This window comes from Eurytemora carolleeae, unplaced genomic scaffold (assembly GCF_000591075.1).
Source record: "Eurytemora carolleeae unplaced genomic scaffold, Eaff_2.0 scaffold746, whole genome shotgun sequence".
Classification (NCBI taxonomy): Eukaryota; Metazoa; Arthropoda; class Copepoda; order Calanoida; family Temoridae; genus Eurytemora; species Eurytemora carolleeae.
Window position 1 is genome coordinate 143,380 of NW_019396773.1, and position 16,484 is coordinate 159,863.

The 16,484-nt window shown below is 32.0% G+C and overlaps 1 protein-coding gene across 1 annotated transcript; it reads left to right on the forward strand.

The window, feature by feature from the left end:
• The first annotated feature begins 3,704 nt into the window (after positions 1 to 3,704).
• On the forward strand, positions 3,705 to 15,872 carry LOC111708521 (echinoderm microtubule-associated protein-like CG42247). Its single transcript, XM_023481924.1, has 2 exons — positions 3,705 to 3,845; positions 12,073 to 15,872. The coding sequence occupies exons 1-2, from the start codon at positions 3,720 to 3,722 to the stop codon at positions 15,727 to 15,729; spliced, it is 3,783 nt and encodes a 1,260-aa protein (XP_023337692.1). The 5' UTR covers positions 3,705 to 3,719; the 3' UTR covers positions 15,730 to 15,872.
• The last annotated feature ends 612 nt before the right edge of the window (positions 15,873 to 16,484 follow it).

The following is a 16,484-nucleotide window of genomic DNA, read 5'->3' on the forward strand; positions in this document are numbered from 1 at the left end:
TTTAATGGTATATTTAATCGTTTGTGTACTGTCGTCTCTGAAGTCTCATCATGGAACCTTTTATCTAATATCTATATTTTCAAAGTATCAATTTCTGCTTTTTTGTTAGTTTGGACGTATGTGCATTACGCATGAACACCTGAACTGATTTGCCTCAAAGGAATTGATTCTTTGCCAAAAACTCAAATTTGCTTATTTCTATATCTTTGCAACTCTTGATGCTAAAAACCTATGGTATTTCAAACTTATACTTTTTGATCTACCATAAATTCTAATTCTGAGTTGAGTGAGTAGATTTTTATATGGAAAACTCAAGACAAAGCTGGATATTTAAGTTAGCATACATTTACATTACTTCCTCTTTTCAGTTGGGTTGTAACTTTGTATATCCGATAAATATCGAAACGGCCAAACCAAATAGGCCAAACTAAATTTTTTAGGGCTAGGGGTCGTTTATGGTTTAAAATTCAAAGTTTAGATTCATAACACTAAAAAAAGGAAGTTATCCATTAAATTTGTTAATAATAAACCGAACTAGACATAAGCTACCTTTTATGCAATAATAATGATAGTTATAAAGATTCTAAACAAAGGATAATTAACAGATATATGTTTACTTAAATAACAAAGAAAATGCGATGTCTAAAGTCTATAAAAAGGTTTCCACAAAAACAATTACAAAAAGAATATTTTTTCCGTAACTGGTAGCATCGAATGCAAAAATAATATTTCTAGATGAGAAAATGACAAGAGTGAGAGAATCTGTCATGAAAATCTAGAAATCTATTTTGACAAGAAATGTACGCAGAAATAAGAACCTTATTAGCGCTGAATAGGTCGATTTCAACCAAAATTTAATTATTTTTTAAATTTTTTTTTTCTTTATTTTTTCTTTATTTATTTTATTTATTCTCTTTAGTTTCTTCAGTTTCTTTAGTTTCTTTAGTTTCCTCTGTTTCTTTAGTTTCTTAGATTCTTTAGTTTCTTCAGTTTCTTTAGTTTCTTTAGTTTATTTAGTTTCTTTAGTTTCTTTGGTTTCTTCAGTTTCAAAAGGACTGTCGACGTAGTTTCAAGTGACCCTCCATATAAAGGGTGAAATATCCGATTCACAGAGATACCCTTTAAACATTATTAGAGTAACGGGAAGGAAACCTCCAATTTAAAATGATCAATATTCAAATAGAAAAACAAGGATGTCTGCGCAAACTAAACTATAGGTTTAAAGGGAATCTTAGTTAATTGGTTTTACAATATAAGTCTTTGTCACAAACTTTGATTTTCTACTCTCTATTTCTGTCTGACCCGATGTGATAGACCTTATGATATTTCAAACAATTAATTCTGTTAGATCAAATAATCGAATCTTGAAATATCAAACAGTGAAACCCGTATTAACGAATACATCGGAAGAATTTATCAAATGTCGTCTTGACAATTTTTCAATGAGTTTTATACTATATTATGTAAATTTCAGTAGTTGCGAAAATAAATAAATAGCCATAATATGCGGGAACAGTTTTAAAGAGTTCCGTATAATCATTTAATTAAAAACTAAATATCCGCAAGATTCCATTACCAGAAAGTGAAGAATACGACATTTGATGAATTCTTTCGATGTATTCGTTATTAAGGGTTTCACTGTATAACAGCTTGCAAAGATATAGGGATTCGAAAATTAGATTTTGCGGCAAAGACGCAATGCCTTACAATCAAATAAAACTAATAAAGGTTTGTATAATTATCAGTTTATTTGTATGCTAATAAATGATTCTTTTGTCCAGTATTTGGTAAAAATGTATTATATAAAATGTCGTCTTCAATATGCTCTCTTTTTTCCGTTTTATCTAGGTATACACGTTACATTCATTTGTAAACGATGCAATTTATTGAATTGTTTTTTGAAAGGGTGTGCACAATTGTTGGAATTAAATAGCTATAAAAACGTCCGATAAAGCCTAAGAATTAATGACGACCTTGCAATCGTTTTCAATCTTTTTATGAACGTCAAAGATTTAGTTTTGGTAAAATTCAAATTTAAGAATGAATATTTAGAGTTAAGATAAAGTATTCTATTTAAAAGTCCTGAAAGTAACAGAAATGGAACTATTATTATAATGAGAATGTCTTCTTCCTGTAACATTTTACACTGAATATATTTATTCGAGAAATTCAAGACGTTGATGTCTTTTAGTAAGTTTTTTAAAGAAAAAGACATCAATAGACATCTAAACATGTGTTTTAACATTGTTTTAAAATAGTCAAAGGAGGATAAAAAAAATATAGCAGACTCTTTAAAACTGTTCCCGCATATTCATGGCTATTTATTTATTTTCGCAAATACTGAAATAATTGCGTAATATAGTATAAAACTCATTGAAAAATTGTTAAGACGACATTTGATAAATTCTTCCGATGTATTCGTTATTAAGGTTTTCACTGTATATTGGGCTATAATATATTTACAGTAAGTTTAAAGTTAGGTCATAATAAGTTACAGTATTACCTACAATAGATGAAACATTAAAGGGAGCCAGCGTTCACGAAAAATCAAAGGGGGTATAGGCTTTCATTTTTCGCGAACACTTCCTTTAATGACGACCTAAAGCTCTTTAAATATAACTATCTAAAGGTTGAATTTGAAACTCTGTCTTAAATATTGTCTCAAACATGAAATGATAAATTATTTGACCAAAAAAGTTTACACCTGCAGGGTACCAAGATAAGATTGTACACGTCAAATAAAAATTCGTAATTTTATATGTTTTCAATTATTTTTATATGTTTCCAAACTTCTACAACAAAGAAGACCTTTAAAAAACTAAAAAAAAGTTTTATATTTTTAAAATGAAACCAAATAAACAAAATAGTTTACTGTATATTTTTGTTACATTTCTCATCTTCATTACTAAAAAAAATTATTCTTGAATGTATTCTTCAAAATAGACAATCAGGGAAGATTTTAAAGGTCTATTTTGCACTCTTACTCAGCAATTTTACACAGTAAAAACTTATTTATTGTATTAAATAAATCCTAAAAATGTGCTAAATAATTCTGCACTCTCAACTCAACTACCATCATACTATGTCTAGTCGATCACTCCCTTTAAATCCGACAAAGGAATTGAGTCTTTGCCACAAACTCAAATTTTCTAAGGCCAATAATTTTGCAACCTGAAGATGTAAATCTTTGATATTTCAAACTGAGATCATTTGATCTAACCAAATCCATAGTTTGAAATATCTAAGGTTTACGACATTGGGTTGTTAAGATATAGCGATTAGAAAATCAGAGTTTGTGGCAAAGACTCAATTCCTTTCAGGTCGAAAGGTATTTAGGTTTGGTCTGACATTACATCAAGAGTCCAATCGTGCATGATCCTAACCAGTACAAGGAGTACATGGTCTAGTGTAATCGTACTGCAATCACATTTACTCGTACAAGCCTGTCTAGTATACCAAGTATGTAGCTGACCCAGTGGGTTTATGCAACAAATGTAGGCTGGCTAAATCTATGTGACATGAGAATGTAGGGTTTCATGATTCAGAATATGATCAAATTATTTTTCTGCTTTAATTAAAAGTTTTATAACGAAGCTTTCATGTAATTTTACTAGCTCATTAACCTCCAAACTAACAAAATATTCAATTATAATCTTTTAGATTAGAAAATGTTGAAATTAAAAGTTACGAATAAAATGTGTTTAAAGCTTAATCCTTGAATGAAGGGAAAGACGGGGAAAGGTAACCGTGGAGACGGTTCGGCCGGGTCTGCTCATTCGTCAGGATACCGGAGTAAGGTTCGGTCTGCTCCGTCTAGCTCCGGATACAACAATACTAGGATCAGGGTAATATACTCTTTATTTTATATAATAAATAAACATCAGAATAAAATTAGCAACAAATTTGATAGTACGCCGGGATGAATGTCCTCTTCGTTATTTCTTTTGACTATCAAAGTTCGCTAAGGACTTTAAAATGTGACATTTTGATAGCTAATATATCTCTGAAAGTAAAAAAAAATCAGTTGAAAATTGCAAAATTTTAATGACATGATCAAAAGGAATACAGAAGACGAAAATCATTTTAATTTTTTTCTGGTTACCTGCGGTTTACATTTACCTGGAGTTTACGTTTACCTGTAGTTTACGTCACAAGTTTTTGTTGGATGCATCAAGTTCCTTTTTAACGAATTGTTTGTTGCATCAATTTATCTTAATGCGCGATTTTTTATCTTTATACAGAAATGTTTTGAATTTTGATCATTTAACCAGATAAATTTACGTTTCTCATTCTTGTAAAATCAAAACTAGAGTAGATACGAGGTTACAAAGTCCTCCTAGTAATGTTGCATAAATTTGACCTCTTCCTCTTGTCTAGTTTGCAGTGATATACAACCCAAAGGATGAGACTATAATGACGACCTAAAACTGTGTACGACAATGAAGCTAATGTCATGTTGAATAGGTTCTATAATAATATTTGTCAACGTATGCAACAAATTTACAGTTGATAGGAACCATTGATGTAAGAAAAGAGACAGGTTAAAGGGAGTGTTCGCGAAAAAAGAAAGGGGTATAGGCTTTGTGCGATAAAAAAGCGCTTTTGATCGCTACTAATCTTACTTCTATCTGTTGCGTCTATAAGGAGAAAATTGTTAAAGACGTCTCATACCGAATAACTTAGCGGCCATACAAAATGAGAAAATTGCAACATACAACTTAGACCGTAAAAAATCAATTTAATTTCAAACAATCATTCAGATATTACAACCTATAGTCGATTATCTTTCGCCACATTTGTTTATAGTTTATATTTTATAATATTTTTTAATTAATTTGTTTGTTTCTCTTTTCGCTTGCGCAACTATCTCAGAATGCCGCACACCACTCACAATTTTCGAAATCCGTTGAAAACGTTTTCTAAAAAAAATAAAATATTTTAAAATATAAACTATATACAAATGTGGCGAAAGATAATCGATGACTATAGGTTGTAATATCAGAATGATTTGTTTGAAATTAATTTGATTTTTTACGGTCTAAGTAGTATGTTGCAATTTTCTCAATTTGTATGGCCGCAAAGTTATTCGGTATAAGACGTCTTTAACAATTTTCTCCTTAAAGATGCAACAGATAGAAGTAAGATTAGTAGCGATTAAAAGCGCTTTTTTATCGCATTAAGCCTGTACCCCCTTTCATTTTTCGCGAACACTCCCTTTAAATTACGTCTCTGATGTATCATCCTTTTCGGGTAACCCTGTATATTGTATGAACAGATCAATGAGAATTTAGTCTTATTACATTTAATTTATTCTGAACTTCTGAACCCTTTTCATTACGCTATTGTGCTATCCAAATTATATAAATACTTTAAAACGTTTAATTTTTCAAATATCTTTCGTTCTTCGTTTTCATTTAACACTGGGTTTGATGAGAGACTGTAGAGTTGTAAGGGAAGTTGACAGATTTAGGCTTAGAGGGATTTAATTGAAACAATGATATCATCATCCACTAAACCTCACTATTTCTCCTATTCTATTTAAATGAATTAATAGTTTGAAATAAGTAAGTTCTATACGACAAAGATATAGGCATCAGAAAATCAGAGTTTGTGGGAAAGACTCAATTCATTTGCTCTATTTAATTCTTAAACTTGTATTTAAGGAACTATAATTTGGAATATTTTGTTATTTTGTTACATTTTAAAGCCTTCCTTACAAAAGCTAGATTAAAAACTTTCATAGGAATGATTACTAATTCTTTGGTTGGCTTTACAACTATCCGAGTTCACATTTTACGTGAAACAATTTAGTTTTGTCACAAACTTTGATATTCTCTGAATGTAAAAAATCGTAGACGTTTGGATTTTTTAGCCCCTGATTAATTCCCATTCTTTGGACACTCTGGTTAAGTTACGTGAATGTTTAATACGATTGTCCAATGTATAAAGGAAGACAATAATTTATTAAACTAGAATAATGAAAGAAATTTCGTTCATTAAACTCAATACAAAGCATTGTTCATTAATAAGATCTTTTTTGTTGTTGTTTGAGATTCATTATTATTTATTTATTAATTTTATTAATAAATAAATGGGCTTAATTTTTGTAATGTATGAGTTTCATAAAAGTGCGTTTTTTCCTGTTTTAAACCGTCGTCTTAAAGTATTTTAAGACTTTTACTAAAATATCGATAATATGATTAAAAAATATAATTATTTTTAAAAAAGCTTATTTATTCCGATAGTTTTTAATATTATAGAATATAACTATAAATGAGAAAGTATTTATATAATGTACCTATATCTATATAATAAAACAAGACTGGACCGAATGGACTGATTTTTTATCCAAATTCAAATTTTTTTCCCACGGGCAACGCCGGGCTTTCAGCTAGTTGTAAATAATACACGTTTGTTCTAAAAAAAAGTTAATGTACGACTTTCAGTGTTTTAAACCAAAATAAATATCCAATTAGTTAAACAATGTAAGAAAAGATGATTTTTAAATATAAGGAATCACAATAAATCTTTTAGAATTAAGAAAGTTTTTTTTAAATACATTTTTAATATAAGGGGGTTGGCAGACCATATTTTGAAAAGTTTGGAGAAAACAAAAACTTTGTTTAAGAATTTCAAAGAAAAATTCTTTAAAAATGAAAAACGAGTTAAATGCCGTCCTCTTATTCTCAAGTTTATTTACATTGAAACAAAACACTTAAAAAATGTTAATTAAAAGGTGAATTAGTGTAGCTACATGCAAGACTTAATGTTCATTATAAATATGAAAATATAATTTAAATCATGGTTTTTGGTTAAAATTATATTTTGGTTAATAAAAGCTTTCTTTTTTGTTGTAAGTACTTTTAAATAATTCAAATCAAAAACATTGAAACATCAAATTTCATGAACCATATTGGTTTTCAAACAAAATCAAGAAATAAAGAAATCTCTTTTTGAAAAACAAGCAACCATTCCGTTCGCATCGTAACCGCAATTTCGGGCGAATTTAACTTTATAATATTTCTATCCGAGTAAGCCTAGAACTCTAATTGTCTTCTCCTTTTATCTTTGCAACATAATATCGTAGACCTTCGATATTTTGAACAATAAATTCTGTTTTATCTAAGATATAAAATTTTAAATGTATCAAAGGTTTGCACCACTAGGTTGCAAAGATATATTAATTAGAAAACTATACAGAGACAAGTAGTGGGAAGATATTTATTTTGATTCTACCAAAATTGTTGGAAACACTCGAAAGTAGTCTCGGCATAATGATTTAAGTCAAAGTTAACTTTAAGAAAATTTCATTAATACATTTTTTTCAGTATTTACTTCGATTGATCACAGCCACAATCAAAAGTATAAATACAAGATGGGCGCGAAGTGCACTGACAACCTAGTTACAAATAATCTTAGCTTGAAATATCAAAGGTTTACACGATCCGGTTGTTAAGTTACGGGGATTAGAAAATTTAGGTTTGTGGCAAAGACCCTATTAGCAATTTCTTTTTGCTTAGTTTATATTGCAATATTGGTCAGATATGATAAATTATTAACCCTGTAGTGCAAGGTGAGGGAAACCCATGCACTAGATTAATAAATAATCAATATTTACAAATATATTCGAGACACCAAAATTATCAAGGATTTTCCTGACAAATAACGTGTTTCTGCTACTTTAGATTTTTTTTTTGAGGAAGCCTTCAAGGTTTATTTAGGATTTGGGATTTTTTTCTCATCTTAAATCAGTGGTTTTCTTTAGGCACATTTTTATAAGCCACAAATATTTTTGCAGAAAATTTCGTTTTTTGGTAAATATTTAAAAATTCTTTAATTGGGAATTATATTAGTAATAAAACAGAAATTGAAAAAACAAACTTTTGTATTTTTGTATTAATACATATTTAAGAAATTGAGTTTTTGCCACAAACTCAAATTTTCTAATCCTTATATCTTGGTAACCTAATGGTGGAAACCCTTGATATTTCAAACTTAGGCTATTTGATCTAACAGAATTCATAGTTTGAAATATCTAACGTCTACGAAATTGGATTGTTAAGATATAGGTATTAGAAAATCAGAGTTTGTGACAAAGACTCAATTCCTTTGTCTACTTAAAAACATACTTAATATACACTTACGTTTACAACAACTTTGAACAAATAACAATTATAATTAATGATTTTATTTATTAACTAGCTTGGGAAACCAGCGTTGCCCAGGTCACTATAAGTTACTCCCGCTATTTACCCGCACTTGAACAATTTTACCGGAAATCTGAATTTTCGCTATTTAAGTCGACTCACTCAACACCAAGATAAGAACATTCCCGTGGGTCTCCCGAGTTCCCCAATAAAAATTTGAGGCAAATCGGTCCAGGAATTCCCAAATTATGATCGGACAAACAAATAAACAGACAAACAGAAATTACACCTTATAAATAAAGATTATTGTAAATTGTCCTTAGTATTATTTCTGTTTAATTTATTTATCAAACATTGACATTTTAAAACAAGAATAGTTGCCGTTTTATTAGTAGCAAGACTTTAACTTAAATGAAATATTAAAGCAATTAAATTTTATAATTAAAAACCTTAAAATGTGATATGACCTTAACTAGCAAATAAACAATTTTGAATTATATTTCTGTATAAAATTAGTCTGGAGTTTAAACCAATTAAGCTTCAAGGTGAAACTCAAGATTTTAATGATTTTAGGTTTTTTTATATTTAAAGTTACATTTGAATTTAGTTCAAGGACAAATAAACAAAGTAATTAGTATTTTTAATTATAATTTTAGTATTCAAGTATTCAAGCATTTAAGTATTCAAGTATTCATGTATTAAAGTATTCAAGTATTCAAGTATTTAAGTATTTAAGTATTCAATTATTCTAGTATTCAAGTATTCAAGTATTCAAGTATTCAAGCATTTAAGTATTCAGTATTCAGGTATTCAGGTATTCAAGTATTCAAGTATTCAAGTATTCTAGTATTCAAGTATTCAAGTATTCAAGAATTCTAGTATTCTAGTATTCAAGTATTCAAATATTCAAGTATTCTAGTATTCAAGTATTCAAATATTCAAGTATTCCAGTATTCAGGTATTCAAGTATTCAAGTATTCAAGTATTCTGGTATTCAAATATTCAGGTATTTGAGTGTTCAAGTATTCTAGTATTCAAATATTGAAGTATTCAAGTATTCCAGTATTCAAATATTCCAGTATTCCAGTATTCAAATATTCCAGTATTCAAGCATTCCAGAATTCCAGTATTCAAATATTCAAATATTTAAGTATTCAAGCATTCAAGTATTCTAGCATTCAAGTATTCAAATATTCAAGTATTCAAATATTCAAGTATTCAAGTATTCCAGTATTCAAATATTCCAGTATTCAAGCATTCCAGTATTCCAGTATTCAAATATTCAAATATTCAAGTAATTAAGTATTCAAGTATTCAAGTATTCAAGTATTCAAGTATTCAAATATTTAAGTATTCAAGTATTCTAGTATTCTAGTAATCTAGTATTCAAGTATTCTAGTATTCTAGTATTCTAGTATCCTAGTATTCTAGTATTCTAGTATTCAAATATTCTAGTATTCAAGTATTCTAGTATTCAAGAATTCAAGTATTCAAGTATTTAAGTATTCAAGTATTCAAGTACTCTAGTATTCCAGTATTCAAGCATTCCAGTATTCCAGTATTCAAATATTCAAATATTCAAGTATTCAAGTATTCAAATATTCAAGTATTCAAATATACTAGTATTCTAGTAATCTAGTATTCTAGTATTCAAGAATTCAAGTATTCAAGTATTCAAGTATTCAAGTATTCAAGTTTTCAAGTATTCAAATATTCTAGCATTCAAGTATTCAAATATTCTAGTATTTAAGTAATCAAGTATTCAAATATTCAAGTATTCCAGTATTCAGGTATTCAAGTACTCTAGTATTCCAGTATTCAAGCATTCCAGTATTCCAGTATTCAAATATTCTAGTATTCAAGTATTCAAATATTCTAGTATTCAAGTAATCAAGTATTCAAATATTCAAGTATTCCAGTATTCAGGTATTCAATATTCAAGTATTCAAGTATTCAAGTATTCTGGTATTCATATATTCAGGTATTTGAGTGTTCAAGTATTCTAGTATTCTAGTGTTCAAATATTCAATTATTCAAGTATTCCAGTATTCAAATATTCCAGTATTCAAGCATTCCAGTATTCCAGTATTCAAATATTCAAATATTCAAGTATTCAAGCATTCAAGTATCCTAGTATTCAAGTATTCAAATATTCAAGTATTCAAGTATTCCAGTATTCAAATATTCCAGTATTCAAGCATTCCAGTATTCAAATATTCAAATATTCAAGTATTTAAGTATTCTAGTATTCAAGTATTCAAGTATTCAAGTATTCAAGTATTCAAGTATTCAAGTATTCAAATATTCTAGCATTCAAGTACTCTAGTATTCCAGTATTCAAGCATTCCAGTATTCCAGTATTCAAATATTCAAATATTTAAGTATTCAAGCATTCAAGTATTTAAATATTCAAGTATTCAAATATACTAGTATTCTAGTAATCTAGTATTCTAGTATTCAAGAATTCAAGTGTTCAAGTTTTTAAGTATTCAAGTATTCAAGTATTCAAGTATTCAAGTTTTCAAGTATTCAAATATTCTAGTATTCAAGTATTCAAAAATTCTAGTATTCAAGTAATCAAGTATTCAAGTATTCAAGTTTCAAGTATTCATGTATTCAAGTATTCAAGTATTCAAGTATTCAAGTATTCAAGTATTCATGTATTCAAGTATTCAAGTATTCAAGTATTCATGTATTTCAGTGTTTAATTATTAATACTTTTTTAAACACTTTATGCCAAAAATCTAAAAATTAAATGTCGAATGTATGCCCACTAGGTCCTGATGAATTATTTATAAAAATTAGATTTATATTAACCATAAGCTCAATATAGTTAGAAAGGAGTTTAATCGGTTCAGTTTTCAATTGCTATAGCCTGAAAATATCTTTTAATTATTCAAACAAACTAAGCGTTATATTTAGTTTTGTTCACAATTATCAGCATGACGTCAAAACCAAAGCCAATAATTCTTTTATAAAATGGATTTAAGTTAAATTTTTTTATATTAAACTATCAATAAAAATGCATCAATGCATAGTCAATCACTAAGTCAAACCAACTCGAAAAATAATTGAAGAACTTAATAAAAAAAGTCTTTTGAAATGGTAACAATTTAAGCGTTTAGATACCCACCCCCCCTCGATCAGCCTCCTTGCATAAATTAGGAAAATATTTTGGGGTTGAATATATTTAGCAAAAACACCTGCTCCAGTGTTTACTATATCTGATCGTATAAGACCTTAGTATACCCGGAGTTTCCCCACATGGAACCCGGAGACAGGACGGATTATCCTGAAGGTGCGGGACCTTTACCAAGACGAACCCCGTTCAGCAAGGACCCGAGGGGTTGTAGTGCTTTATCCCGGAGTAATTCCCCACATGGAACCCGGAGACAGGACGGATTATCCTGAAGGTGCGGGACCTTTACCAAGACGAACCCCGTTCAGCAAGGACCCGAGGGGTTGTAGTGCTTTATCCCGGAGTAATTCTTTCCTAGCTCTGAGATCTGAACCAGATTTTACTCCTGCTTTTGTTAATTACAATGCGTCTCTGGATAGTTTTCATCCAGGATTTATTAATCAAGGAAAAAATGAAAATTTTGGAGCTTACCCTTCAAATACTAATGATATTGGACGAAAAACTTTCTCAAATAATAGACCTTTTAACAATGCTCAAACTAACCCGGAGCAAGGATCCGTCCCGAGGGGAGGATTAGGAAACTTTCCGCCGGGTTCATCTTATAAAGAGGCTGCGCTTGTAGTTCATGAGAGAGTTGTTATTGTAACACCTAGAGTTTTAATCTCATCAAACCCTAATTTCTCTCCGTCCTGTACTCCCTGTACGCCTTCTCCGAGCTATGCAGAAGCTCAGGATCTAGTAAATCTTGCAAACAGGATAAACCCAATTAATTCTTCTTTATCTCAGGTTACTGTGACAGACGCAGAAGCTCAATCCCATGTAGAACTAGACTTCAGTACTCCGTCTCCACCCTCGGAGCTAGATAGGTTTAGCTCATCCAACCAGGAATATGTTGATTATTCACCAAGGTACAAACGTCCTCTCCAGTATGAAGAGAGAACTAGTGATACGGACACTTCTAGTATAAACTCCAGACCGAAATCTGGTGCAGCTTCTAGAAATAGCCGTGAATCATTAGGCAGTAGAAAATCCAGTCCGGAATCGAGTCAGGTATCGACAAAAGAACAAAATATAACAAGACCAAGGTCACACAATAAACATAATCAAGATCAAAGATCAAGAACTAAAGAAAATCCGCGAACAGAAGAAAGACAAAGATCATTGTCAAGAGAGAGATCAGCCTTAGATCAGAACCATAGAACAAGATCGTTAGAGAGAATATATAAACAAGAAGATACGTTAACAGATCCAACTCAAGTATATATAAAGGAGCAGAGTCGGAGAATAAACTCTAGCGGAGCAAGTAGAGTAGTAGATCAAACCCAGAACTCTAAACATAATTTGAGTCGACAGGAGAGTAAGGGTGAAAAGAAAGAACTCAATAAAGGAAAGCTGCACCGAAGGCAAACATTTACTCAGATTTCTGCGGGTTCAAGTGATCAGGGTTGGAGAAGAAACCAGGAGGATATCAAGGTCGGAAATAATTCTGAGATGACAATGAAAAAACCATCCCGGGATGGGTCTCCGGATAGACCGTCTTGGGGGTTCGGAAACTCTAGGATACCGAGTAGACAGGAGGTTGGATATGATTATAATGATAGTGGACCGCTCTATGAGAGATCTGTGAGTAGGAACTCCAAACTACCATCCAGAGCTCCGAGTAGGAATGCTCTAAATGAGTCTGCAGGTTTATCCTATGATGATATTACAAGCAGTAACACTCTTCAACTAAACAAGAAACTGAGTAGACAAGAATCAAGACTCAGTATGATTTCTAATATAACCTCAAGGTACAAGGAGGAACTCCAAAACCATCGAGCGATGAAGATAACGATATACAAGAACGGAGATCAATGGTTTGAAGGATTTGAATTGAGATATAAACCAGCCAAAGATTTCTTAACCCTGGAGTCCCTTCTGGCAAAAATATCCCCAAGGATTGATTTTACAACCTCTGTAGCATATTTGTTTGACACGGATGGTAACAAAATTCTTAACTTGGAAGATCTGGAAGATGGACAGTCCTACGTAGCCTCAAACTCGAGAAGATTTATTGCTGCTAATTATGGTAGAGTCGGAGAAGCGTTCTGGATGGAAGGAAGCAGGACCAAACATGTTAGAATAGTAACAAGGAAAAGCTCAGGAAGCTCTAAATCTTCATCTAATGATAGTAAACCAGGTTCTGGAGATGGCAGAGTAATCAAGATTATTAACAATGATGATACTACAGTGTCAGAGCGAGTTCTACTTAATCTGAGAACCTCTCAACCCTTCGAGGAGGTGGTAAGCGATCTAGGACAAGTATTAAAGGTTAAAGGAGCAGACAGAATGTATTCTCTGTCAGGAAGAGAAGTCAAAAGTTTTTCTCATTTTCGTCATGAGTTCATGGATGATGAAGAATTCGTTATAACTTCAGGTCCAGCTAAGATCAACAAGTTAATTTACAGATTGCCAAGAAGTGGAAGTTTATCAAGAAGTAGAAGTCAAACATCAAACAAAAGAACACCAAGATCAAGATCATTGTCAGTGACTAGAGATATGGATGCAGCAGGAAACTTTAAAATATTGATTAAAGGCTCTAGAAAGGTTTATCAAGCTCCGCTCCAGCTTCCTCCAGAGGATAATTCTCCTCCCGATCATCAGCTTGCTCTGGAGTGGGTCTACGGATACCGAGGAGCAGATCAGGCCAGGAACCTCTGGGTCCTAGAGAAAGGAGATCTAGTCTACTATATCGGAGCTGTTTTTATCATTTACAATCGGATGGATGAAAAACAGAAACATTACAGAGGACATACAGAGGACGTTCAGTGTGCTGATCTTCATCCTCTCCAGGATATCATGGTATCTGGACAGAAGGCAGGCGTAGTTCCAGATACAGAAGCGCATATCAGGGTTTGGGATCTTATCACGCTGGAAACTCTGGCTCTGCTCGGGATAGGAGAGTGTGGTTTGGGTATCAGTGGTGTAGCCTTCTCTACCCTTAACAAAGGACAGTTTGTTTCAGCAGTAGATGAATCTAATGATCGTATCCTATCTATCTGGGATTGGCCCAAGGATGAGTTAATTGCTAGAGTTGTGACAAACACAACAAAAATCTACGGATTGGCATTCCATCCCTTTGATAACAATCTGATCATAACTCACGGAGTGGGTCATCTTTGTTTCTGGGGTCGGAGAAAAGATTCATTCTTTGAGAGAGTTGATGTGGCGGATAAAGATTCTTTACAAGTTAGTTTCACCACTATTGAGTTCCTAGAGAGCGGAGATCTAGTGGTTGGAGATAGTGAAGGATATATCAGCTCCTACAGTGTAACTAATGAGGGAGAATATTATCAAAGTTTCAAGTTCCCAGCTCATGAGAAAGCAATATCATGCATTTTTATTATGGCAGAGGGAACTATGTTGACTGGAGGAGAGAAGGACAGGTTTATCAGAGCTTGGGACACAAATGCAGATTTTGAGAAGATAACTGAACTGGAGTTGAATAGTTCAGTGGGTGGACCAAGGACGATTGCTCCGCAATGGCCTGGAAGGTCGGATGGTAATATCTATGTTGGAACAGTCAACAACCTCATCCTGGAGGGATCTCTTCAGAGGAAGTTTAACATGATATTGTTTGGACACACTTCTAAACTGCGAGGAATAGCAACCCATCCCTCCGATATATCCTTTGTCTCTGTCGGCTCCGACAAGACGATTGCAAACTGGAGAAGATCTAAACTCCTGTGGAAGGTTCAGGTTCAGACAGAGTGTCTGAGTGTATGTTATCATCCTCAAGGTACTGTAGTCGTTGTAGGAACAGCAGACGGGAATATGCTGGTATTAAAGACGGAGAGTGGAGATCTAGTAAGCACAACAAGACTATGTGGTTCACCTATAACTGCAGTAAAGTTCTGTTTGGATGGAGATTTGGTGGCTGCAGCTTCTAGCAACGGTTCTATTTATATTTATAAATCTTCAAGGGACGGGTTTAGTTATAAAAAGCAGTGTAAACTCTCCGGAGGGCAGTCCTTGAATTATCTAGACTGGGATGAGGATAGCGAGTATATGCAAACCTGTACAACAGACTTTAACTTAAACTTCTGGAGTACTCTAACCAACAAAATGGAGAAAACTGGAAGTTCTCTCCGAGATATGATCTGGGTAGATCAAACCTGTCCTGTAGGCTGGGCGGTTAGTGGGCTCTGGAATAATTTCAAGTATGAGAGTGATGTAACCCTTAGCTCTGTCAATGTTAATCCTTCCCGGAGTTTAACCGTATCCGGGGATACGGACGGATTTGTTCGACTTCTCCGGTATCCGATCCTTAGCCCTAAGGCAGAGTTTTACGAAGAGAAGGTAGTGAGTGGTCCGATCTATTCTATTCGGTTCTTCTATGATGAATCCTATGTGGTCGGAGTAGGAGGAGAGGAGGGAGCAGTGTTTAAATGGAAGATAAAATAGAGGTTTAAGTTAGAAGCAACAACATAATGTGGACCAAATTCAGCTTATATTCATATATATACTTAATGTTAATTATTTTACAATCAGAAAAATTGCATGTGCATAAACTTAATTATAAATATATATTAATGCTAGACTTAAAATTAAGTTTTTTTGGGGGCCTTGATAAAATAATGTTCAATTCAAATTTTTTACTAACAATTAATGTAGCATTTTCCTAAGAATTATCAAGGTTGGGACAATTTGAAGTTTTTTGTCTGAATTTTGTTAAATGATAAGATCTTCTAAATGTCGTGTTTAAGGTTAAGCTGGATATTTACCCTTGTACTAATATTCAACCTTGGAACACAAATGCAATATTTGTTGTGAAAATATTTTAAATAATAATAAGAAATGTCGTCTTTTCCTAACTTAAGTTTTTATTAAAGTTAGGTTGATACAGCGATAATCCTAATAAAGCGGAATATCCGGTCTGACAATCGATAGAAGATTTAAAAATCGTCTTTGTGACCTTTGAAATAGTTTGTGGCATTAATATGGCAACCTAATTTTAGAAATATTATCCATCGAACAATAATCACTAGACGACCCTAGTCCTGCTATTTCCAAAATGTGGTCTGCTACTTTTTTGCTTTCAAAAATACCTGAGATGTTAAGATTTTTTCATAGATATTAATAAAACCGAAATTGGTAATTCATTCATATCTTCGGTAATTATAAAAACACAATAAGAAGACGACATTTTTGACCTGGCA